The 26,897-nt window shown below is 39.8% G+C and overlaps 1 protein-coding gene across 1 annotated transcript; it reads left to right on the top strand.

Moving 5' to 3' along the window:
- Nucleotides 1-308: 308 nt before the first annotated feature.
- On the top strand, nucleotides 309-26,897 carry NELFA (negative elongation factor complex member A). The gene is made up of 12 exons (XM_063336697.1): nucleotides 309-1,057; nucleotides 1,171-1,435; nucleotides 8,792-8,963; nucleotides 10,177-10,338; nucleotides 11,299-11,388; nucleotides 13,243-13,373; nucleotides 13,545-13,614; nucleotides 14,500-14,588; nucleotides 16,902-17,013; nucleotides 19,314-19,570; nucleotides 20,656-20,755; nucleotides 22,160-26,897. Exons 2-12 carry the CDS (start codon nucleotides 1,184-1,186, stop codon nucleotides 22,342-22,344), a joined length of 1,620 nt encoding a protein of 539 aa, XP_063192767.1. The 5' UTR covers nucleotides 309-1,057; nucleotides 1,171-1,183; the 3' UTR covers nucleotides 22,345-26,897.

Genomic DNA, 26,897 nt, shown 5'->3' with positions numbered 1-26,897 from the left:
ACTTAGAGCAGAGAGAAAGTGAATTTGCTATGCACTCCTACAACTCCTGTGCTTTAATTTCAATTAGAAAGACGCTAAAATGAACCCTTTATGCCGCACTTCAAAAAACTCCGAGTCTTCCGGGATTTAGGCAATTGATTAATTTTTCAAATTTAAATAACAATGAGCTGAATCACGAGGGAATGTGAGTGAATGTATGCATGCCAGCCCCCAATTTCTGAGTACCTACCGCTAGCGTTACAGACACTGAGGTAACCTCCTCCACCTCCAAAGCTCCCAGCAGTGAAATCTCTAGGGAAAAATGATGAAAAAGATACTCAACTCTACTTGTGTAAAATAGCAGCACCACTGGGGGATGGGGTGTGTGGGTGTGTGTTCACTATCTAGCACCGCGTCAGCCGATTTAGGCAAGAAGAAAACCAAGGGCTGACAGGACCTGAGGAAACGAGGGAGGTGGGTGTGCTGTTCGCTCTAATAACCTCCCCATGGCGCTGGGTGGGGAAAACGGACGGCCTTTTCAACGCAGGCCGAGCTAATGGGGCTTGAAGTGCCCAGGCGGGCGCCGGCTTATCCGCCCCCTCCGGGGCAGGGGGGCTGTGGGGGAAAGAGACGTGGTGCTCTGCTAAACGTTCTGCCGGCCCTAGGCCGGCCCAGCCCCGGAGAGGAAGGGCGGGCTGGCAGCGGGGCCCTCAGCCCTTCTCCCGCCTTCACCAGCCAGTGAGGCGGCTGCCTGGCAGGAAGGGGAAGGCGGGAGCCGGCGGCTGGGGGAGTCCGGCATCCTCAGCGGGAAGGGCGGGCTCCGGACTGTGCCGCCTGGTCCTGCGGTGGCTCGGCACCCCGCTCCTGGTTGTCGGCCCTTTCCTGCCCAGGAGAGCGCCGGAGAAATGAGGGCCAACTGTAAGGAACAACCACTGGGGGCTGACCGGCAGGCTCCTCGGCGGTGAGGTGGCGCCATCTTGCAATACGGAAGAAAAGCTGTGGCGGGCGCCATTTTGCATCTGAGAGAGGGATGAGAAGAGCCGCCCTATTTTTCCCTGCCTGGGCGCCGCCATTTTAGGTTACGGCAGAATCTGCGCCTTCCCAGCGCAACCTTGCAGGGCGCCGCCATCTTGGCTTACGAACAAGACGGCGACCCGCAGGGGTCCTCACCCCCTCCCTTCCTCCCTTTAGGTGTCTTCATAAAATGCCCGTGGAGAATCCCCTCTTTTTTCGCCCCGCTCCCAAGATGGCGTCGATGCGGGAGAGCGACACTGGCCTGTGGCTGCACAACAAACTGGGCTCCACCGACGAGCTGTGGGCGCCGCCGAGCATTGCCTCGCTGCTCACGGCTTCGGTGATCGACAACATCCGCCTCTGTTTCCACGGCCTCTCCTCGGCCGTCAAGCTCAAGCTGCTCCTGGGGATGCTGCACCTGCCCCGCCGGGCGGTGGATGAGGTGAGTGCCGGGTGTAGGAGCTTGCGCGGGAAGCTTAACCGAAGCGGGGTGCGTGTGTGTGTGAGGGGGGGAGAGGTCTGTCGGAGATGGCGTGAGGGGAGAAGGAAGGCGGGGGGGGAGGGGGAGCAGCGGCAGCACCACCTACCCCGCCCGCCCTTTTCTTTCCACATGGAGAAGCGGGGGACGCCGTGCGGTCGGAGCGGCCTGGCGGCAGCCCTGAGGTGGAGAGAAGCTCGGCGGCGGCTGCTCCTCCATGGCAGGTGCCCGCCCGTGCTCGGCGGGGTTTGCACGGCGAGGCTGGTCCCCGCAGGCATCCCCGCTTCTCCCTTGCGGCCTTTCGGGGAGGGGGCTGTAGGAGGCCGTGGCTGGCAGAGCGGTGCCTTGAGGCCCAGCTCGGAGGGCTCGGCCTTCGCTGTGAGGAAAAAGTGCTCAGATTCCCCGTGATAAGGGAGAGAGTGGAGCGGTATCTCTGCTGCTGCTCCTCCTGCTCTTCGGGGAATCCCTGGTTGCTACTAGGCTTCGGAAAGCAGTTTTGACCTGAAACCCATCTTATGCCTCCACACGGACTCAGAGGCGTAGGGCTGGTGTTTTGATACAGTTTAGGTGCCTTTGGGGAAGAGAGCTTTTCTGTGGCTGTGCTTGTTCTAAGAGTAGGACAAAGAGGCGTGATCCCTTAGGAACAGTCTTGTTTGTTTGGCTTCCTTCATTCTTCTTCCTTAATACTGGCAGCTGTGTAGGTGTCCCTAGGTCGAACATCTCGGCTCTGGGAAGGACAGCAGCAAGTGCTGAAACTTTGGGAATGGAAGATCTAGAGTCTGCACTGAACAGTGCTTTTTCCCACCTTCTTGCAGTTAGGTCTTGCTTGAGGAAAAACGCCATGCTGTTTTTTTGCTTCTTTTTACCTTTCTGGGAATAGCTGGTGCTTTCCTTTACTGTCCTACCCCCACTAATAAGCTGGCTGGCTTGAGTCTGAGCTGGCAATTGAAGCAGTTGTCATAGATCCAGAAAAGCTTATTCATTTGTCCCTGGACAATACCTCATGTGCAGCTGGCTTATTCTTACCAGTAAGCAGCTACTGATGTTTGGGGCAATAGCTGGAGAATGACTGGGAAGTATTTCAGTTTCTTTAGCCAGGTTCTAAGAATTCCTGTTCTGTTTCCACTGTGTATGGTATTGGTTCCTGGTAACAATCATGGAGGTGGTGTGTAGTTAATCCCCACCTTCTTGTGTAGAGTATCCTCAGCTGTGCTTGCACCAGTCTCACTCTTGGCTAGGACACAGCTGCTGCTTAGGCTTAATATACATACATACTAGGCAGGGTGTGGGGATGTGATATGTAATTTGGATTATTGTGTGCTTAGCTTTTGTGTGCTTCTAAGCTGAAAATGGACAAGCATCACCTTCAAGCAATAGTTTAGTGTATATTGATGTCTGTCTTGCCACATGCATCTGTATGATTGTTCACTGTGTTACATGTAATTTGTGTCACTTTAAAAAAAAAATATATTCTTGTTCAGGGTGTTTACTGTAACTTTTAAAACATTATATTCATGTTTAGTGCCTGTCCAGTGCACAAGCTATCTTCCTTGTGTGTGACAAACGCAGTTATGTTTTGGACAAACAAAATAAGCAAGGCCAGAAGGGGGGATGAGGAGCTATGCATAAGCTCGTGTGAACTGTGCATATGCATAATTCTTCTGAAGTAGTGTGAAAATCCAAGTAGCTTGGAAGAAATTAGTATTGCAGTGCTTAGAAAAAGCTAACAAATTAGTGATGTTTTTAGATTGGAGAGAGCTTAAAAAAGCGTAGGGACCTTCTTAACTAACACTCATGCCACCTCTTTGAGGGAGCAGCATTCAAGCAAACTGAAATAACTTGTTGAAATGCTGCAGGAGTGTTCACTGGGTGGGTAAAAGAACTTTTCAAACAGTTTCTGAGGAAAATGGTAGTCAGCAGCTTTGCTTGATCTGTGCTTTTACTAGCCATGGAGATAAAGTGTATGTAAAGAAGAGCAAGTCAGTTGCTGTGCCTTTTAGTGTATTGCTAAAGTGACCAGTTGTGTTCCAAATATAAAGCTTTTGTTACTTCTGTAACAAAAAATATTGTGGGATTTCTCACTTCTTTGGTAGCATTTGTGAATCCAGTCGTAAATTTAAGCTTTCATTTTAAACGGAATGTGCTTGATTGAGATCTAGGGATTTAGCGTATTTTTCAGTCCCTTGCAAAGTAGCTGTTACATCTTGATTATTCCGGGGACATGTGATATTTTTTTTTTACCATTTTTTTTTCACTGAGATGAAGGGCTTGAAACTGTTAAAAATGAAAAACTCATGACGCAGAAATCCTTAACATTGTTAGTAGGTCTGCTATTATCATTATAGACTTCCTTCTATAAATGGTAAAAATAGTTGGTGTAACCAAACTGCTGACAGAAAGGGACATTGTCTTACCAGATACTCATCATTTGTGGTGAGTTTGCTAAAACAGGTTGTATTTGTGAAGATTTGGTACATAACTTACTGTCAAGATTTTTGATATTTTAACTGGCATTGAGTATCTTGCATACAATACCCAGAACATACATATATATATGTTTGTGTTCAGTATTATGTGTGCTGTGGTGTGTACTTTTCTGCAGTATTCTCTCATCAATGTATTGTGGAGTGCCAAGCATGGTGTCTTTTTGCTAGCAGAAATACACCAGTATAGGATACCTGTAGCTGTGCCAGTCTGTATCAGTCGTGTGAGAAGCACTGAGCTGGCATTTGGAAACTTAATAGTATTGGAAAATATATTGCATCAGCTTTGTAAAGCTTCGTGAATCTCAATAGTGGATGCAGGATATGTTACTGGTTTGTTATGTAACATGTTAAATGATATTTCCCTCTCTAGATAACAGATTGGACTTAGTTATTTTATATCAGTGTTTTTTCCTGTTTCTCTAGAATAGCCTTTTCACTGAGGCATAGAGTAATGTGGAAACCATTTGGGAGCAGATATATGAGTAAAAAGTTATGTGGGAATCTAGAAAAGAGTGGTGGTATTTGGTTTAGAAGGGGTTTAATTGGCTGCTGGTCCTTTCTAAATCTCTGTGAAAGCTTCAGTCTGGACAAGTGAATCTTCAGTGAGCTCTCTTGAAAGCTCAGTTGTTTGCTTGAGTGTTTTTTTTTCTAAAACGTAATATCCTTCAATTTTCATAATGTTTTCATTCAACCCTCCAAATATTGTATAGATACAAGTGACTTAATCCTCATAATACTCCTGTGGGATAGGTAATAAACCTAAATTTTTATCATGCTGTGAACCTTATTACTGCTTGCTTGTTCCTGCTGACTAATAAGAATAATTGGCTTCCATTTTCATTTTAAGTTAAGTGTATTTTGTAGGCAGTTATCAAAAATATCCTTTCCCACTGTTACTCTCTGGGCAGAATTTGCTAACTCTTGAATCTCCCTGCCCCCCAGCTTTTCATCTGCTAAATTTTTTCCACATAATCATGCTTATTTGAAATGATGCCTAAAGCTCAGTGTAGTGCTGACTGGAGTTTCAGTTGTGAATTTGGCAGAACAGTTACTTCTGTTTATTTTGTATATTATATCCTTGTTAACCTGATTCACAATGGCAAGGGCAAGTTTTCTTTTTGTGCCAGCATTTCATTTATTTGTTCAGGGTTAGACTCTGATGTTACAACCAAGTCTGGAATGAGGACTATGTGCTTTTGTGCACTCTGAATTATCTTGAGAGGAAGAGGCTGCCTATCCTGGCAGCGGCCTGCCCTTTTGTGACAATAGTGGCAAGAGAGCAAAAGCTAAGACTGTTTCTTCTCGCTTGGCTGTGTGAATCGGGAGTCCTCTGTTCATGCTACTGCAAAAGAGTAAGAAGGCACATGACACTTGCCTTTCCCTCTGTCTTCAGAACAGGCAGGCTGCTGTGCATCTTTCTGGTCTGCATTTAGTGTTCTTATTTTTTCTGTGATGTAATATGGTATATTTTAATCTAATATTACTCTTGGCCACTTCTACGCTTTCATGATTAAAATACAAAACATATATAGTAGTCATATTTGATCCATCCTAGTTTTGTGTTGCGTAAATATTAATACTGTACTTCCAATCCAATGCTTTTAGCTTAATGAAAATGCTCTGTAATAATGCAGATACCTATCAAATATCACCTTCTCTATGACCCCTGAAAGATTCAAACTTGATTGGCTTTATTTGCCAGCTGTTGATGCAATTGTCTAAAGGTATAGTCACATATATTAATTTAGGCTTAATATAAAGCAAACGAATGGAAATTCTTTGCAAGAAGTAATCTTGGAGCTATCATTTTGTGTATTTCTAGTAATATTTCCTTTTTTACCCCTTCCCACGGTGCTGTTTGCGTATTCTTCCTGCACAGCCATTATTAATTTCCCTTTGTCTCTGTTCCCAGACTTTTGCCGTCCTGCCTGATCCTTTCTTGTTAGGTGTTTCTAGTCATGCCTTATGCTTTTTTTTTTTTGGTGCCAGCAGGCTGAGAAAAATACTTGAGATCCTTAAGTTTTGGATGAGAGAAATGCTAGAGCATGTTGCATCATATCTTGATGTTCATGCTTAACAAGACGCTGGTTGGAGCTGATGGGACTATTATTGACCCAGTGTTGAGTTTTACACAATTGAGAGCTTGGGATCATGGCTGTGCTCTATAAAATAACAGGAAAAACTGTATGTAGCTGCGTTTCATGCATTCTCAAACTGCAAATTAATTTTTTTTTTTTCAGCTGCCAGTTCAACTGTGAACTGGGAACGTGTATTTAAATTGTCATTTGAAGACAAGCCTGAGTCAAAACTCAAATCCAGGCTTGTTAAATGCAAACCTGTATTCAGGCAAGGTCTCTGGTTAGCTCACAGCACGTGCTAGTGTGCTTTGCTTCCCTGTGTGTGACAGTGACTGTTCTTTCACCATGTTCTTTCTGCTGTGAGACCTTGTGATAATGCTATTTGCCTGGTGCTAGGCAAACAAGTTGTTTCAGGGCTCCTTTCTTGAAGGAACCAAAGTCATATGAAGCGATGGGTTGTGTTTTAAGTAGGTTGCCTGAACTTTTAGCTGCCTTGAGAGCAGAGTGGATGTAGCGTGCCCAGACAAGAGCTTCATAGGAATATACATAGTATAGGCATGTAGCTCTGTGAATTTTTGCTACAAATAGGAGTTTTGTGGAGCAGATATGAAGGGTAAATTGGGAGAACGCAAGAAAAATCTTTCCTCCAACTATTAGCGGAGTTTGCTTTGATGGAGGAAATTACATTCTGTACACTTACCTGCATTAGTGATGTCCAGATAAAAGCTTGTAAAAGAGCTATAAATAAACCATAGCTTCATTGGCTTTCATGGCATGTTTTAAATTTTCAAATGTTTTGCATAAATCAGTACTGTAATTCCTACAGGATAGGTAAGAGAATAAGGGACTTTGTTTCGATAGTATTCACGCTTGTCCTCATCCACTGTAGGAGAAGCGATTTGTGATGCGCAGTTTAGGATTAGAATAGAGAGATTTACAAGTCTGTGTGGAATCTGGGCGGGGTTTTTTATGTTTACTGAGAAAGAAATGAGCAAAGGAGGACAACAAAGACTAGAACCTTAGAAATTGATGCTCTTCATTTGGATAAGTGTTGGTTAAATTTGACAGCATGTTAAACAGTGTGGCGTCAGTTTTAATCCAAACCAAATCAATAGTCCTGCCAAAGGTGGTAACTGACTGTTGTAGTGTCTGCTTTCTGCTCCACTCTTTTCCTGGTTCTAGGGTTTGTGCGACTGTAGTCAGCCACACCAAGAGGCTTATCAATCTTAAAGCTGTGGGGAGATGCTAGTTTTCAGTCAGATGAACTGATCTGGTTCATTAGACAAGCGCATTACTATGAGTGCTAAAACATGCAATGGGTAAAGGACAAATTGCCCCTATCTTGCACTTATAGACCTCTCTGAAGTGAGAGGGCAATAACATTGTATGGATGGAAAGAATTGAGAAATGTCAATGTGTGCCTGACTCCTGAGGTTTAAAAGTGCTTGGGAGGAGAAAATGGAGACCAGAAATCTAACTTTTATTTCTTAGAGTTGCATGGGTGGATTGAGCTTATTTTATGAAATTTTCATGTAAGAAAAGGCTGATTTTAAGTAAAGGGAAAGAAATACAGCATGAAGGTGAATATCTTGCTTGTCTCCACATGCTCAGAAACATGTAGACAGTAACTAAGCTACATGTGCCACAATGGGTTGTGAAAAGTCAAAATTCAGGATTTCCTTATGCTCGCTTGTAAATGCTTCAATGTTAATACCATACAGACAGAGTATGCCTAAATACTTTATGTGGTTTTACTCTGTTTTGTGGCTTGATAGACACACAGCATATCTCAAACATCTTAATTCTATGAAGCTAATACTTCTAATTCTTACGTAAGAGTTTACTTACTAAGGAAAAAAAGCAAGCATTCAGTTTTTGTTTGGGGGGTTTAGGCTTACCTGTGAATGAAGTGAAACAACTAATTGAAAAGGTACACTGTGTAAAACCCTGGCTGTAGTCACCTTGATTTTTTTGTCATTTCATGGTGCCAACAGACATGTTGATCAGTAATTTAAAAAAAAAAATAATACTACGACAGTAATAATTTTTAATCTTAAGCATTATATTACATTTCTCAGGTTAGATGCTTAAAGAAAAATAATTTTTTTCTGATTATGTAAACTTTGGATAGATGGAAAATCTTGTTGCTTGTTGTATTAGAGGACTGGGTGTACTTCTGTAATATGTAGTTTTTGTCAAACAATACAAACCCACATTATATTGGCCTAAGCTTAAGTACCATTTTGAGGACTTAGTTTTTGTTCATATGATGCAGATTTGGTCTGTCTGCTGTATTATTCTGTACTCCAGAAAGGGGCATATCTTCATTTAGATGCCTGTTCTAAATAACTTATTTTATTCTAGTTGTATGTTCTTATCACTGAATATAAGGTGTAGGTACACTGGGAATATAAGTGTCTCCTTATGTCCCACAGTAATGTGAGAATCTGGCCTGTTGCTTTTAGTAAAAATGTTCAGTAGTAAACAAAGCTTCAAGCTGCCAAAAGCTCAAACCAAACTTGGGTTAGATTGACCGAAAGCAATATTTAAAAAAAAAAAATTATCTTGGTTCATTCTTTACTTAGTTCTAGAGTTAATGTATAACTGTGTTGAAATGGTCTCCCTCTTCCCTTCCCCAGTAGTAAAACATTGTGCATGTTTGTGCTAGTGTATTTTTAAAATATAAAAAGAAAACCAAGTATAATCTGTTTAAAACTGTCTCCAATTGGCTGATTTTCTTTTTCTTTTTTTGTTAGATGAAAGGGGCACTGACTGAAATTATCCAGCTCGCTACCTTGGATTCAGACCCCTGGGTCTTAATGGTAGCTGATATTTTAAAATCCTTTCCAGATACTGGCTCCCTTAACCTTGATCTTGAAGAACAGAATCCCAATGTTCAAGATATTTTAGGAGAGCTTAGAGAAAAAGGTAAGACTTTTCTGTCAATAAAATTTACAGGAATATGATGCCTTTTTTCAGAAATAACCTGTCATTTCACAGGCATTCTTGCTATCTTAACAGTATTGGTAGCAGGACAAGCAGTATGTCTTGTCTCGTAACTGCCACAGTTCATGACCTGGCATGTTACTGAACTGTGATATTTGAGGAGTGGTAACTTCTTAAATTATCATTTCACACATCATCAGAACTTGCACATCAGGTATTGCCCTGAGTGTTTGTGAAGGGCAGCATGCAAGTTAATGTGGATTCATTAGTATCATAGATGGACTGTATGTGCATTGATAGGTAGTTAGCTATCTGCAGCTATCAGATAGCTATCTGTAGCTATCAGACTTACTGCAGCTTAGTAAGTTGAGCTTTTTCATATATTGCTCTGTCTTGTATGTTGTAGTACTAAAGAAGACAGTAAGGCCCTGCTTCTGCAGTGCTTTGTGTGGACAGCCTTGTGTGTGTGGAAGCACCACCGGTCTGTTGGGCGGATGGGGTGCATCTCTGCTGGAAGTCCTCCTCTAGCCAACAAATAATAGGTGCTGTGGGGGAGACTGATCCCAAGAAGAGTTATGCTGCTGATGTCCAACTAGCTATGGATTGCATAGCAGCTGAAAATACTGACTCGGGCACTTGCACAATTGCTGCTTCAAACAACGTAATAAATGGTGATGCAAAGCTGCTACTACTTCAGTGGGTTTGATTTAGCACATTGACTAGAAAAAGCCCTCAGGCATCAATGGGCAGACAAGGTCTTGGAGTTAGGATTGCAGCAGACCAATAATGAAATGACTTGGAGGTGGAAGCATTTTGTTTTCTTACTATAAACAAGTGATAATTTGTCTGTTCACACTTTTGTCTTGGACTTCTGTTTAGTAGCTTCCTTTTTATGTGTAATTTTTAAGGAATCTGAGAACTCAGTCTTTTTTGTTGTCTTTTAGTCTGACAAAAGTAGCATATTTAAGATTCCTATAATTTGAATAGGTATGATTAACATGGAAGCTCTTAAGAAGTTAATGTGAAAAACAAACATCCTAATAACTGGTTATATACTGTGTAATAATTAGAACTAAGTTTAAAACAAGTAATCTAAAATTTGAAAACACCTGTAGAGTCTAGTTGTAAAATGTTTTGTAATTAGCTATCAAAGAGGTGCTAATACCCATGTGTGTTGTGTTAACTCTTTATGCAGTAAGCGAATGTGAAACTTCAGCTATGTTGCCGTTGGAATGCCAATACTTAAACAAAAATGCCTTGACAACACTAGCTGGACCACTTACTCCCCCAGTGAAACACTTCCAGCTGAAAAGGAAACCTAAAAGTGCCACTCTCAGAGCTGAACTCTTGCAGAAGTGTAAGTAGTATTACAGCTAGTTGATAAGATTGAGTAACAAATTAAATGGTGATAGGAGAATCTATATTCAGTCTTATTCTCCAGTGGGGAGAATATCCCCCCAATGGGGATATACATTAAAATTTTCTAAGAGCTCTGCTGGCTGATTTTATTATTATTTTTTTCTTTGATAGACTGATGTGTGGAAGAGCAGGTGCAAGTCATTTTGGCCATGATTACATTAAAATGCTAATCTTGATTTAAATGCTGTTCAGATTTCAAGGCATACAAAAAGCTGTAGCTTTTTAAAGCACAGATATATTCTCTCATGGGTATATTTAACAGTCAGTTGTGAAGACTTGTGAGGGACAGCTTTGGTTAAAGCTCCTGAAACAAAACTGAAATGAGCACCTAGTTTTATTTTGCCACATGTTTTTGCAACAGGGAACAAGAGCTGATAATTGATGCTTTCTTTTGCTCAGTATGGCTATAGAGGGTGTGAAAACCAAGAGGGGTTTTGCTAACAAAAGGCAGCGTGTGTGTGCATATATGTATTGGTAACCGCTTTAACTAAGCGATCTTAAAATAGTTTATGGTACCTGCTATTCTGTTGCAGCAGCTTGCTTCTTTCTTGCGTGTGACTTGAGTAGTTGGTCTGGTTAAATACAAGATTTGTAACTTTTTATAATGCTATATGGAACTTCCTTTAATTATTTCAGTCTCTGTTAAGTAAATTGCCTACTCTGTTAATTTCTTTTAGTTTAGACCGTGTTGTCAATTGCATAGTCATATTGATTTTGCATTTTCTCCAAATACTGTGTTTACCTTGCATAAATGATCTGGGTTTTAATTAAAATATAATTCTTTCTTTGTTGCTGTTCCCATCTTTTTATGTATTAGTTAATAACATTTCGTATAAGAAGCAATGTATTGTGTTTTTTCAGCACATATTGTGTAATAACTAAAGCTTTTTTTTTTTAGCAACAGAAACTGCACAACAGCTGAAGAAGACTGCAGGAGTGCCTTTCCATGCCAAAGGCAGGGGATTGGTCAAAAAGATAGATACGACAAGTATGGCTCGCTTTCATCACTTCCCGGAAAGAAAATCTGATAAAATAGCCTTGATGAAGACTAAAATTACCATCTAGTTTTTGCAAAAACTTAATTCTTTTTGAAGCCAAGGATTTCTCCCTTTCTGCCTTCATCTCTCCTGACATTTAAATGTTTCTGACGTGTCTTGTCAGAAAGAAACACAAGTGTGAGGTTTTTCTTAAATGACAAGTATATCTGCCATGCTTCTAAAATGTACGCAGCTAGATCATTCCTATAGACTTTGGTAAGAATTTAAGTTGCATCACTCCAGGAATAATTCCTGACTAAGCCATATTGCTCCAAAAGGGAGCAGAGTGGATCACAGTAATCTGCTGTGCTCTTTGAAATACTTTGAATTAGACTGAAACTGTCTTGTATTTGTATAATTCTGCGTGGAGAAAGAAGAGGGGACAGTGTGTTCTCTGCAGCCAAGACTGTGCAGTGGCTTCTATTTAATGGGTGTCACAAAGATGTATAATCGTTCTTCAACTTTGCATTAATAGATTTCAGCTGTTTGCTGAAGTTTCTGAGCTGCTTGAATCTTTCAAATAAGTTTTTGTCTAGGAAGAAGAGGGTTCAAAATTAGCTACATACTTCAAATCAGTGCACAAGTATAACTTTTCTGACCACCAATATGATGCTGAGATGTAAAATTTGAGTGACTTCTTGGTGTAGTGGCCAGAAGCTATGACGTACTTTGATGCTATTTAAGATGAGTTTTTGAGCACCAAAATTTGGCCACATGTTCATGCAGCAAATGCAAAAAGTATAGTAGTAATTTGAATTAAAATTGTCCCAGGATAGAAACCGACCATTAGCTCTTCTTGGCATTCTTTTTAGCCATTGAACTAATGGAACTAGTTTTTAGGCTTAGCCTTTAGAGCCAAGTGGTCTCTGGAAATATGAGTTATGGGACCAGCTGGGGTTTACTATGCTGAAACTTAGTCACTTTGGTCAGAGAGAATTGTCCTATGGTACAAAGGTTTTCAGTACAACATACAGAGGCATACAGAGTATCTAACCTCAGACTAAAATTCTGTGTTTATCTTCAAATTGTAGGGTGTGATGAGATTGTCAGGAGGCGCAAAGACCTGATAGATATGTATATGTGTCCCTAATTTTTTAGCAGCTGATGAAAGAATGCTGTCCTCAACGCTTACATTAAGTGTGAGGTAGAAGGGTAACGGTGTAAAGTTGGGGGAAAACAGCTTCTTCTAGCTGTAGCAGTTTCTACTTAGTATAGAGACAGTAGGTTTTCTGTTTGCAATATAGATCCAAATTGGGTCTTCCTACTTGTGCAAACAGCAGCTCCAGAATTTCAAACCCCTGTGTAAAGCAGTAATTTACCTTTCCAGTAGATTATGAGCCCTTGGCCCTGCAGAAGCTTCGCTAAGAATCTTTGATGAAGTACAGTTTTACCAAGTAACTAGATCTTAAAGTTCAAAGAGTAGCTTTGGCGATATTTGGATTCAGAACATTCATGCCCGATACCTTTTTATGTGTTCAAAGTTTATAGGTGAGGAAAGCCTCAATGTATGTGAGAAAAGTGTATTTTGATAACAGTTCTCCTGTTTGCTTACTTCATGTAGAATGGGCCTGCAAGCATTAGCCTAGAGATTGGCCCTTCCTCCTTGTTTGAAGGGTAAAACCTAATTGACCTTTGAGTGACACATAGTGTGTTACAGACATTTCCACACTATGAACATTTGAAGTTAAAGGGGAAGGGGGTGTGTGTGTTAAAAAGGGGAAAAGCCAAAGAACTCCTCATTATTGCTTTTTGTAACTAATTAAATATATAGATTACAATTGTTGCCTTTTTTGATCTTCCCTAAGCACCGCTCAAAGGAATACCAAAACAAGCTCCGTTCAGGAGTACTTCAGCACCTAGTGTATTTAGTCCTTCTGGAAACAGAACTCCTATTCCTCCTTCAAGAACACCTTTGCGCAAAGAAAGAGGAGTAAAGGTGGGTGCACTGTTTTGTAGTCTCTTGCTTTCTCCTCCCTGATCTAAAGTGAATTTCTGATGCTGTTTTGAATGAAGTAGCAATGTATTAAAGAAAAAAATTAAGGACAATATTTACAGGTAAACTACATAAATTTGGCAATGGTTATTATATTCTTTATGGTCTCTTTAGCTTCTAGATATTTCTGAGCTGGATATGGTAGGTGCTGGCCGTGAAGCAAAGAGAAGAAGAAAGACATTAGGTTGGTATAGCATGCTTTTTACAAAGTCTATTAATACACCTGGAAATAGGATCTAGATTTGTAGTACCGTTTTGTTCTTCATTTGTTAAAACTTATTTCAGCTGAACTTTAAAAAAGGAGAGGGGAGAAAAAAACCAAACCCAACCAAAAATTCTTTAAGGGAGGATTTTCACTTTTTTTGTTTTTTTTAATGCTCCCTGTCATATTGCCAAGTGCCTAGGTAATAACTCAACTCAGTTGCATTAAAGGATTGAACTAGTCATTTGTGCTTTGGGCAGCATATAGGTGTGTGAGTGGCTTCAGTACTGGAACTGTTCTGAGATATTTTGGTATACTTCTTTCTACTGGCTATGTGGCCAAGTAGATTAATGGAAAATAGCGTTGACAAAACTTATAGCGCACTCCAGAATCCTGGCTGAGAGATCTTAACAAGTGAATAATATCTGATATACTGCTGTTAAGTCAAGTGACAGTGCAGTCACTTAACCATATCAGGAACATACACTAGGCAGCATAGTTTCCCCAAAACAACCATTTTATATTTGTCACAAGAAAAAATTAGTACCATCTCATAACAAAATCTTAATTGCAATTAGACTTTTGTTACGGTTTTGGTGCTTCCTAATATCATGAAATTAGCCGGTTCTGCCTCATTACTCAGTTACTGTATCTTGGTGGATATACATTGTAGTTCAGTTCATAATTGTGTTGATTATAAAGTTGTGTATGAAGATTACTGTATCTACCAACCTTTCAGTGTATACCTCTTTAAGCATGATTTACCAGACTTTGAGAAATGCATTTTTGTATCTTTGTTTAAAAAGGTGTATCTGATTCAGTATTTCAGGAAACTTCCTTGAACTGATTTCTGTTTTTATGCAATAGATACGGAAGTTGTGGAAAAGCAAGCCAAAGAAGAAACAGTAGTAGAAAATGCTACCCCAGATTATGCTGCTGGCCTTGTGTCTACACAGGTAAAACCTAAGAAAACCAAAGCAAACAAAAAACAACCAAACAAAAAAGAGGAAACCATGATGCATGTATTCTAAAACACTTAAACACTAATGATATTTTACTAACTTCTTGAAATATGCCTCTTAATGTAAACATGTTTACATAATTATTTCAAAATTCCATTATGTTTTCATTAAACTAGATAAAAAATTGGAAGCAGGATGAAGGTAAAGTTTTTGATTGTTTTCTTGTTGCTGTTCTAAGTTTGTGATGGGGTATGGCATTTCTGTAACTGAGGATTGTAGTCTTCTGTCAGAGATGAAAGAGATGGAAGGGTTCTCTGATCATACAGAGGTACAATCATTTTTGGGAGTTCCTGCAGGTTTCACTTGGTGCCTGTGCATCCTTTGTGACCCTAGTGGAACAGTGCCCACAGTGAGGATCACTTGTCATTGGCTTATGCCCAGGAGGGATAGCTGAATATAAGCAGCCAAGTAAGAAGGAAGTATTTACAACTCATCTGTCTTCTGGCTCGAGAAAAGAACCTACACACTAGTACCTGTACCGTTCTGTGGTTCTCTTCGCCATTTTTAGTTTGTAATCTTAGAGAATTGATGCTCTAATCCAGAAGGCAGACTTTTTTCTGAGGTCTTCGAACCTATATGTAACTGTGCTTAGCCAGTCCCATTGCTACTGATAGGGGAGGAGAAATACAGTAGAATTGGTGTCCATTCAAATTACCTATGGCTTACAAACTTATTCTTTTTAAAACCCATAAACTTCAGAGGTGGCCACTCCTTGTCTTAACAGTCATCTTGTCTTTTTAATCCAAAAGTTGTTTAGGATCCATTGAAAAAGCTAACCTGTTTCTAGAGGTAGGTCAGTTGGGGAGTGGAGGGAGGAGTTGCGTGTAGAGGGTTTTTTCATATCCTTTCAGATACAGCGTTATTAGTAAAAATGCAATGCAGCTTTATGTTTTCTCAGTCAGGACATAGTTATTACAAGAATGTTAGGTCCTCCACCCACTTCCAAGTTAGAAACTACTCCAGCAAGCGTTGACCTGGAATTAATTTGGACAACTGGGTTCTTTAGATACTAACAGATAATTTGAGGCTGCTGCAGCTAGTGTTTGCAAGCCTCTCGGGGTGATAGAAATGCATCTCAAATCTTAAGTGTCTTCTTGTGTTCTAAATTTTAAGTGGTCGTGATTAGCTCTGCCTGTTAAAGTCTGTGTGTTGACATTGCAACACTTGCCTTTGGAGAGCACTCCATGTAAAAGACTTGTGTCTTGGTTGGTAAGCCAGGGGTTCTCTCCTCTAGAGCCTGATAGTAAGCACATGCAACATTGGTCCCGTGGTTATGGGGGTAGCAATCTATGGCACACATGCCAAAACCAACATATAGGCAGATATTGGTAGGCCTGTGTCAGGAGTGAGGGTCACAGCACTCTGTGGAAAGACAAGAAGAGAATATCTTTTTTGGCAAGCTCCACATTTTACAGAGTATCCATCTTAATTTTGTATAGTAACGCTACCTTAAAGGATTTTTCTGCTAGACTTAGTCCCCCCAAACGTCTTTCCTCTGTCAACTCCTTATGTTTGTAGGCTGGATTGGATTAAAGTGAAGATCTTCATAGAGATACCATGCGGTTGTCTCTGTGCTGCGTGCGCAATATCATGCATGATGCCACATGTGGCATTTTCTTGGCTTGATCCTAGATGACATCCATCATGTTCGTGTTGACTGCCTCTTCAGTGGAAGCAGGGTTTTACCTGTGCTTTTACTGCTGTCTTTTGCTTGCTTATGTCCCAGAGGCCTTTGCATTCTACTGGGTGATATTTTAGTAGGCCTTTTGCCTACGGATGAACACAGGTTTCTGCTTGCTGATAGTGAAGAACATGCTTGCTCCAGCAGAAGATCACTTATTTCTATAATGTAATTCTTCAAAGAGCACCATCTGCGCAAATTTCATCATTTGGTCTCCACAGCACTAACTGAGGAATGGGACAAAAGAACAACAGCTTGACTTTCTTTGCAGAAGTATGTTCTCTGTAAAAGTTTTTTTCCTGGCTCAGGTTGTGCCTTTGGAAGCAACTTTGATCTGAATTAGGGGAAATAAAAGCTGCTTTTTCTCTCCTAGGGTAATTCTAATGTCTGAATTTTGTATAGGGAGTTAGGGTTGAAAGGGCAGACTTGCCCTAACAGAGGAGTTCATAATTAAGTTCCCAAAAGGAATATTGTAGCAGAACTAATGTTGAAAATGTATTTAAAATGCAGAAACAGCACATGAGTATACGTGGTATGGCTGTAACACTTTCTTTTCTGTTTTACAGAAACTTGGCTCATTGAACAATGAGCCTGCACTACCTTCTACAAGTTATTTACCTGCTACCCCCAGTGTGGTGCCGTCTTCCTCATATATCCCAAGCTCTGAAACACAGCCAGGTAAAAGACAGATTTTTGCTTTTGCACCTTAATACCTCCAGCTCTATAGGGTTTTACTGTCTATCTCTTTTATTTACAAATCTACTGTCCCTCAACTCTACTGAAACTTTACCTTAGCAGTCTAAAAATCCATTGCAGGAACCCAGCCTTTGGGTAACCAGACATGTCATTTAACCTAAATAAAGAAAATGGTTGTTATTTTTAAGTCTTAAAATGCCTGTTAGTTAAGTCAAGCAAGCAAAGCAATTTACTGTTTGTTGGGTTTTTTTTTACTCTGTAATAGAAAATCCAGCATTTTTTTATCTCTAAAGAGACACCAATAATATACATAAGTCTAGACTACATACTCCATACGCAGATCTATATGCATGCACTTACAAAACAGTTGCTTTGAAGAGTCAGGTAAGTTTCTAGGGGCAAGTACGTATAACTTTCACCCAGGCTGGGATGAAGCCATGCATTTTACTTTTACTTTTTCGTAACAGTCTGATAGCTAATAGCTGAGCTCCTACGTATTTTGAAAAGTGCTACATTATTTTCAATTCTAGAAAATATTCTGTAGTAAAAAAGTGTTTGTACAAATCCTTTATTTCTACACCTCTTATTTTAACACAATTGGTTTTACTTTTCCTTCCCTGCTGCATGTAAAGTCTTAGAGGAGCATATCAGTTTGTGCTAACAGATGTGCGTGACTGGAATTCATTACCAGACCTTGCAGTTAACAGAAAACCAAATTTCAGTTTAATGCATTATTTTTACTCTTGCTTGTTGTGGTTTGGTACTGTAATATTTGTCTTTGTTTGTGAGCTCTAGCATGTTGGTCTCTATGCAAAACCTGATCACTGCACTTGGAAACAGTTCAGAATCTCTGTGAAGGTCCATGCAAATCTTTCTCTGGTAGAAAATTGGCATCTCCAGAAGGAACGCAGCCAACAGCACATCAGTGTTGTCAGCAGCTAGTATTATTTTCCAGAGCCTTGGCGTTGTGTTCAACAACAGGAAAAGCCTAGTTTAAAATTCTCTATTGTCTTTGTTCTCTACTTTTTTTCTAATTTATTTTTTTTCCTTCTGGAGTATGGGGTATCTAGCTCTTCTTATGGACAAGGAATATAAAGCGGTTTCCTTGATACAAGATGCACACGGAAGATCCACAGATTTGGTCTCGTGTAATCTGAGGTTGCATAATTAAGACATACTTTATGCAAGTCAGTTATTCTGACATGAGAGGAAGTCAGTAATAAAACTTCAGAGATTTCTACGAAATTAATGGGTAACTAATTGTTACAAATGCTTGTCCTCTCAAGTGTTCATTATCCTGCTCCACATCTTACTGGGTAATAACCATATTGTTAAAACCAATGCTGTATCTGTGCCTAGATGCAGAGTGGTAGACCTCTTGTTCTCTAAAATCTGATCTGAAAGGCATCAGTGTAGCTCTGGCTGCTTTGTATCTATCTGCCTTTTAGTCTACTGTGAACATAATGTGAATAGATTAACTTAAACCTCGTGAGATTCGTGAAGGGTACTTAAGCGGCTCTGCTTGTTTCTGAGAGCTGCAAAAGAATGTAACTGGCTAGAGTGTTTGCTAGACAGATGGTAACTTATGAAATTACAGTAACTTGATAGTATGTGTAGCCTCCACCTGCAGCCAGGTTCAGAATAGTAACTCCCTTAAGTGCAGGTGAATGGATTGACTTTGAGAAATAACAAGAGTTAGGATTTGTCAGTACTCTGGGGTTTTCAGCCTCTTAGCAGTTAGTGTCTAAATAATGAGTGATTTGTGAAGACTACATTTAATTCTGTCATCTGTTTAAGAACTTGTGTATTTTCAGTATGTGTTACTGGCTGAAACTTAATTACCATTTCCTTTGGAAGCTGCTGCTATGTTAGGTAAAAACTGATGAAATATTTTTATGGTTTTGGCTTCTACATAACAGTACAGCAATAATCATGGTAGGGTCGGAGTACAGTTGGTTATAGCAATATAAGCTAAAAAGTAAATGAAGCGGTTTCAGTTTAATAAATCTGATATTAATTAACTATGAAACTTGATGTTAAGTATAGTGTAGTGTAATCCATACTGGACAGCTGGTCACTCAGTTGTCTAATTACTGGTGAAGATAATTGAGTGGAAAGAGCCATTAGCTCTTCGGTTTTTCATACAGATATTAGATGGCTTATTAAATTGTGATGCTAAAATGAAATAATCAGAGTTTTTAGTTTTCTTGAAAGGCCATTGGTGATGCTAATCCCTGTTTGTGGACTATAATGTTTTTAATTATCCTGTTTGGTTTTTGCAGCTGGCTCTGCACGAGAGGCCTTGCAGACTAACAGACAGACTGAAGAACCTGCAGCTCCAAATGCTACCACAACTCTTCCTGCACAATTCAAACAAAGAACACCCATGTACAACAGTAACTCTAACCCACCTGCAGCTACACCTACCTCACCCCTAACACCTACGACACCACCTGCCATTTCCCCTGCGGCACAAGCACCACAAGTGGCCCCCCAAACTCAGCAACAGGCACCACCGAAAAAAAGCCTCTCTCTCACAGTAAGTAAAACCAGGTTCTTTTTGACGACTGCTTTTGATGTAGATTGGAAAATGCAAATATTATTATGGATCTCATTTAGTATGTTGGCAGCTCCTGGCATTTGGATCATGGAGTGGTTGAGGCTGCTTTTTATAACCAAAGATAATGAAAATGTTCTGTGACTTCGTTAGTATTGCTGTCTTAATGTAAATCACAACATTTTTATTTCTGCAGTGTTAATGTTACGGTAGGATGTCTTTATTTACTGCTATTTATTATGTAAAATAATCTTGTGGTACTCATTATAAAGAATTTTGGGAGAAAGGTGTATTTCCAGCAGAGCTGTTGCCCAGCCAATTGCATATAATGTAAACTGCTAAAAGGGATCCCATCATTGCAGTGGTAGGAGAAAAGGTATCAGCAGATCATTCTAAGGTGAAAGCCTTTAGTTCTTGATCCCTTCACATGCACACACCCATTATGCATCTTCTAAAGCCTGAGAGTGGGGAGGAGAGGAAACTCAACAGCAATTATTTACATCCTGAAGCTTCTTATTGCTGGTATGTTGGTATATATTATGTGCATGCTTGAAGTTAAGCAAATAACTAATTAAAGATGCAGCTGATTTGAGACTTCGCTAAGCATGTCTGTAAGCCTGGTGTGCAAGATCTGAATTTTAAGAAGCTGGGTGACATTCTTTTTAGTACCTTTACTTCTTTTATTAAAGAAAAAAAATTCCTCAGAATTTATTGCAAGCCTGGGTCTGTTGGACTATGGAGTAGGCATTGGGGTTTTTCTCCTTTTTTCCTAATGTCATAAAGAACACAAAATTGATAATGTAAACATTAAGTTTTTTAGCACACGTTTCTGTAGCTATTTAAAGATTCGATTTTTTTTTTCCAGTTTCAGAAATTGGTTGTCACTGCTGTAAGTGTTAGGTGTTAAGCATTAAGGAAGAAAAGCCTTGAGGTTAAGCCTTTTCTTTTTTACTCTTTGTAGGTCTATAGACTTCCACCTTACTCTTATGTTTGTCTGTGGGTATTAATTTGGTACCTGTTGGCAGTGTTTTCTCCACTGGAATTCATATTTGTTTTATCTGTTGCAGAGGGAGCAAATGTATGCTGCACAGGAAATGTTCAAGACTGCAAACAAAGTTACAAGGCCAGAAAAGGCTCTTATACTTGGATTCATGGCAGGATCCAGAGGCATGTATTGAGACTAATTTAGCTTGCTTTTGAATACACAAATCTGAAATAGAGCCTAGCATTTCTAAACGTGTGTATGTGAGTGCAAGGCTCACAATGTATACATAACTGAACACATAATATCATAGCTTAGGGGTTGAGGAGAAGCAAGGCAGCCAGTCAGAACAGTGAGCAGACTGGTTAGGTCCTAGTAGCCTGTCTAAAAGACCAATGAACGTAAGTTCTTTCACAGCAAGCTGAGATACAGGTTGCATAGTACAGAGCCTCTTCGCTAATTCTTTAGTGTTAGAAATGTAGCAACTGTTGTCTCAGGTACTTTAGGTAGCCACAGGTGCTGTGCAGGGAGAGAAGCTGTCTTATAGCTAGATCCTGTCATATATTTGCCTTGATAGACCAAGGCTGTTTTACCAAGAAGATTATCAGATGTAAGATGAGAAGGGGCTTAAGAGTCCTTAAGTGAACTCTATCATCTGCACTAGCTCAGGTTTCTAATTTGGTGTTTGAGGGCTCTTATCACTGGAGTGCTGGAGCCTAAATGTGGCTCACGCATTAGTGTTAATGCAATACAATATTCAACATGACCAGGGTAGAGTTACTGTGGTGATCCCTGGGCTTTAAAAGTTCTGTGTATCTTGCATTAATGATGGTGCTCTTACTACCAGATGCTACTTCAATTTGCAGTAGGAGGGTGTACTTTAATATCTACATGGACAGTTTTTTGTAATGCAAGGTAAAATATTATTTTGGAAGTGTGTCTGTTACATATATTCACATATGCATATAGAGATGAGTATATAACAATATTAATTCTTTCAGTAATAATGTCAGCATCTTCTGAAGGCTGGGTAGGTAGTTGCCAACTGTGGTATTCTTGAGCTTCCTGAGTGTCAATTCCATACCTTGAAATGTGACATTCAGTACTTCTACTGGAATGGAACTGAGTCTTGGATGAATGATTTCAGTGAAGCTGTTTGAGCTTCCAGAGCAGATGAAAATTGTTGAGGTTTTTAACTACAAAATATATTCCAAATAAAGTAATTCTGGTAGTTCAAGTTTACCAACTCCCATTTAAATATAAGCTTCTCTTACGGATCTTGAGGCAGACAGAAATGACATCAGCATGCTTTACTCCGCCTTTTGTTGTTGTTCCAGTTACATTAGCCTTGGAGTCCATCTTTTGGAGTCTGGTTTTCTTATCCTTAAAACTCAGGCTCTGGTGTATGGAGGGAGGAAGATCTTTGTGTGGCTGTATGTATTAGTGACATGACTTGCTCAGTTTGGGATTGGTTTGTTGAGTTTTGGGGCTTTTTTCAGCATAAAGTTTATAATCTCCATCAAGTGTTCTTTACCTTTTCTAATACAATGCTGAAATGTATAATTTTGTTCCTGTTCTTGTTTTCACAGAGAATCCTTGCCAAGAGCAAGGTGACATCATCCAAATTAAACTCAGTGAGCATACAGAAGACTTACCAAAGGCAGATGGCACTGGCAGTACCACTATGTTGGTTGATACGGTCTTTGAAATGAACTATGCTACCGGTGAATGGACCAGATTCAAGAAGTACAAACCTATAACTAATGTTTCCTAAGAGATGCAGCAACAGCAGACTGGACCAAATCAAGCTTAGAGTCAACCAGCTCATAGAGTAATTCAACTGTACAAAACGGCATTCATGCGTACATTTCTTACTACCCTCCAGAGTAAAAGTTGTGGCTCTTCAACCTGACTGGGCTCAGTGAACGCAGAAGAAGATGGTGTTAAACTTGCTTTGGTTTTGTTTTGGGGTTGTTTTGGTTTGTTGGGGTTGTTTTTGTTTTGTTTTGTTTTTTGTTTTTTAAAAAAGGAATCTTGGGAGAGGGAGAGGTGATCTTAGCAGGGGGAAGTTGGTGTGTTTTTGTTTTCCTACAGTTCAAGATGCCGGAAAAGGAGATCACAACTGAAAGATTACAGATGGGAGCAGTTTACTTCTGAGTACCGGAAGAGAAGATTACTGCGCAGTCATTCATGGTTTACCGTTAAATGAGGGCACAGATCTTTATTGTGAAAATATTCTCTTTGGCTACATGGGCTCTATTTTAAGAATGGACATTTAAAGCACCAAAAGTCGGTGCTTGACTATTTTGTAATTCAGCTGCAGTATAACTAAATATTGCAGGTGGTAGATGTCCAGCGTCTAATGGTACCCACTGTATGTTTATCTTGCTTATGCTTGGGCCATGGGATGGGATTGAGCAACTTTGTTAACTCACTGTATTGTCAGTGTCCATGCCCAGCATGAGTTGATCTGTATTTGGCGTTTTTTGAGATCAAAAGAAACAGTATCGTAACTTTCTGAAGAAAAAAAAAAAATCAAAATTAAGAAAAAAGTAGCAGTGGCTTGTCACTACCTGGAAGTGACAGCTCTTTGCCATGTAAGTCTTAGGGTAGAAGTTGATCTATGGCTCTTGCATAGCCCTTTGAACAGCACAACTTACCTGGGAGGAAGTGAAACTATTACATCTCGAGACCAATTGCAGCTTAATTTAAAGATGGCTCTAGAAGTGGTTGAGCGACAAATATCTGAATATAGATGGTTGGGAAGATTTGTTGTCTTGAGGCAGTGTTAATTTATGTTTAGTTGAGCAGTCATAACGTGTTTGATCGCCAAGCCCTGATCCAAAAAGTTTTGAATGACTGTAGCTGTGGTTCTTACCAGTGTAGTTCTATCAGTATAATCATTAATGTGGCCACAGTTGTACTAGCATATAAATGTGCCTTATACTTCTCCTCTCCTAGTAGAAGCACACTTTTATCTTTATAACTGTGTTCACGCTACTGGTGTAATCTGGCTTTAGTAGTACAAATAAAGCTTGCATGTATTGAGAAGGCATATGTACTTAGGTCAGGATTCATCCTTTGGAGACTTGGTTTCATCATTTGAAGGAAGCTTGGCTTAAATGTCTGGTTTCTGCCAATACTTGTATGTGGAGCTGTGCTTGGTTGGGAACAGTGCTTAGAAGGAAGAAATGCAAAGATGAGTAGCATAATTGTTGTTTGGTGCTGAGGAGGTACCTTGGGCTGACTAGAGGTTCGTGTTAAAGTGAAACTCTTAGGACGAAATTAGGCTTTTTTTTTTTCCTTCCTGAAAAAAAAGCAGACCAAATCCCATAAGTACACTTATACTAACAAAGAGGTTTAAATGATTCATTAGAGTCTTTTTGTACTGGGAAGTTTTTATTGCATTTTATTTTTTTGTTTTTTCAAACAAATTATCCAACAGGACAGGGCAAGTATAAATAATGAGAAGATCTGTATTCTACAGTGTTTTAAGATGTGACCAAAAGTATACATTTCTTAACTTTATTTAAGCAAATAGACAGAATGTTCTAGTTCTTGTAGTGGGGGAGTTCTTTGATGGTACCCACTACCATTACGGAGCGTTATGCATGTATTGGTGTGAAAGTTACTCGCATGTAACTGTCACACTGGGGGCTCTCTTCCACGTATTTATCCCATTTCAGAAGCAATGTAGATTGTGATTCTGATTGCGATTTTTCTTTAAACAGATAGAAAACGGCCTGACAAGTGAGGATGAGTAGTGGGTTGTAGTTTTTTAGAATGAATTCAGTAGAAATGCGTTTTTATGGTTAACTTATTTGATTATAGTGTGTTACACAGTAAGGGCTAACAATAGAACATGAAAGTATTAATCTCTTAAAAGAAAGGTTAAGAAAAGTGACATTCCTTTTCTTGTCTGCATTCAGATTTTTAAAGATTTCTTGTGATTTACATACATGTAAACATGTATGATACTTCTGTTCCTGCTTGCTAGATAAGCTGCAAGTACCAAATACAATTTTTAAGAAAGAACTTTTAGAAAATTGGCTGACTTAATGGGCATGTACTGCCACTGTGAATTGCTGATGCAAGAAAGAGTCTTTGCAGTTTGGTAGTGATCAGGAGCTGCTGTGTGATGGCTCTTTTGGCGTACTTGAGATTAGTGGGGGGTCCTTCACTAAACTTAGTTGGCAGAAGTCTGCATTTCAGGCTTGTGCTGTCCCTCTCCTCTTTAAGACACCCTTCTAGAATGCAGCTGAGTCATTTGAGTGCAGTAGTGTGTAGGAAGCTTAACCATGCTGCTACCTATTTGTATTTGCTGCATAACAAAGTTGGCCTCCAGGCCTGTTTGTCTAAAGTCAATCATATGCAATAAATTGAAAATTTAAATAGAAGCATAGTATATTTTTAATTCCGTTAAGTCATTAGGTTGAGACAATTTAACACTGAAAAAATAACTTATTTTTAAAAGTGACTTTATGACCCTCAATACTAGAGCATTACTTCAACTTCATCTGTGAATCTAGAAAGCTTTTTTTAGATGCCTGAAGAAAGGGAAACTTTTGCAACATTGTTAAAATGATATGGTAAGAAGTAAAACTACATAGAGCTCTTTCATTCAGAGAATGAAATCGTCGAGCCAGTGACCTGAAAGTAGGGATAATGCCAGACAATTCAGAAAGGGCAACATCAGCATTTAAATTCCAATGTAATGGGATTGTTGCATACAGAACAAAATCTGGCCCTGGAACTTAATATTTTTTTTGTCTTGAATATTCAGTCACTTGGATGTTAGCTGGATTCTATCCATTGAGGCTCAATGTGTGCTGTAAGATTAAACAAAAACACTTGTTGACTCTCGAATGACTTGCAGATGTACTGAGAAATTGACCAGAGAAGTAGTTTTCTTAAAGCTTTGTGTTCTTTCCTCTTTCCCTTTATCCAAGCATGAAATTTTAGGAAATAGCAAGCCCAAACTTCCAAAGTGTGTTACCGCACCTCAGCAAGGCAGAATGTCTCAGCTTCTCTTGCCCTTGCTTGCAAAGAAGCACCTGTCTGTGCAAGCTTAGGCATGATATCAGTTAGCTTATTTGATTTTTAGAGTGTGGAATACTGGAGAAAGAAGTGATGAAAGTGGCTTGTGTTTTTTCCCCATCCTATCCAACACTTTTATTCTTAGGGGAGAAAGAACACATGCATGCATACCCAGCGTTCTTTAACAACTTGCCCTACAGCTCCTGAATGCCATAAGGATCAGAAAGTGAAATGAGTGTAATGAAGAAGGTGAGCCCAAGGAGGATGCTGAGCAAGAGTTCTGATCATAGATTCCATCTTCTGTTAGACAGAACTCTCTTTTTCTACTCTAGTGCTTTGTAGTTACCTCCATACAGAACAGTCTAGGCTTAGTACGGTTAACACTCTAGTATTGGGCCAGTATTTTGTGGGTTAACTTGATTTTCACTGTTAGCTTTGCCATTTAATCTTTCAGTTAAATACTGTGGGACGCCGGGTGCGATGGGGAGGAGCCTTTGGTAGTTGCTTGACACCTCGGTTTGAAATTGGTCACTTCTCTCACTAAGTTGTGTCAAAGTGCAAACCACTTGTCTAAATGAAAGAAGCTTGAGATTTTGACATGATACAGTTTGAGTGAATCACATTTTCATAGTAAGATCTGACTGGAAAAAAAAGACTAAAAAATGTTAAGCCAGAGCCCTCTGGGAATCTGGTGCCTTTAACAAGAACTGTCATTTTGTAAAATGTTACATCTATAGCATAGCCCGTATGTTTTCTATTGGTTTTTTTTTTGTACAGTTGTAAATTCAAGATATTCTGTCTTTGGGTACGTATTTTCAGTGTAATACAGTATGTATAATAAAAATTTAGATTTTCTAAGGAGATAGACTGATATTCTTTTTAATAATCAAGCTGCGTATTGTACTAACAGTTAAATTGGTGATGAGTACCACTACCCTGAGACCAAAGGGCCGAATGGCACGATAGTGTGTATCCATTTTAGATTTGTCATACTGTTTCTGTAGATGCATTTCAAAGTTGATGTTTTAAAGTCGACATATGCCAGTTTTGCTGGTTAGGATATTTGTGAGTAGGAGGTGTTACCAAAATACCTGCTCCTGCTTCCTGGGTGGATTCACTGAAAGCTGATTAACCTTGGGTGACATGCCTCCACGATGGGTGGGTGTGCGTACACTGAAGCCCTGGAGCCACAGCCTAGACCTGATGGTGCGAGGAAGGTCTGCCGTGGACGGGTTCTGGGCATGGCCCAGTTGGTATCTATGAAAGTGTGGAATAAACCACTGGAATATT

This window comes from Chroicocephalus ridibundus, chromosome 5 (genome assembly GCF_963924245.1).
Source record: "Chroicocephalus ridibundus chromosome 5, bChrRid1.1, whole genome shotgun sequence".
In the NCBI taxonomy this organism is placed as follows: domain Eukaryota; kingdom Metazoa; phylum Chordata; class Aves; order Charadriiformes; family Laridae; genus Chroicocephalus; species Chroicocephalus ridibundus.
This window is presented reverse-complemented; position numbering and strand designations above follow the sequence as displayed.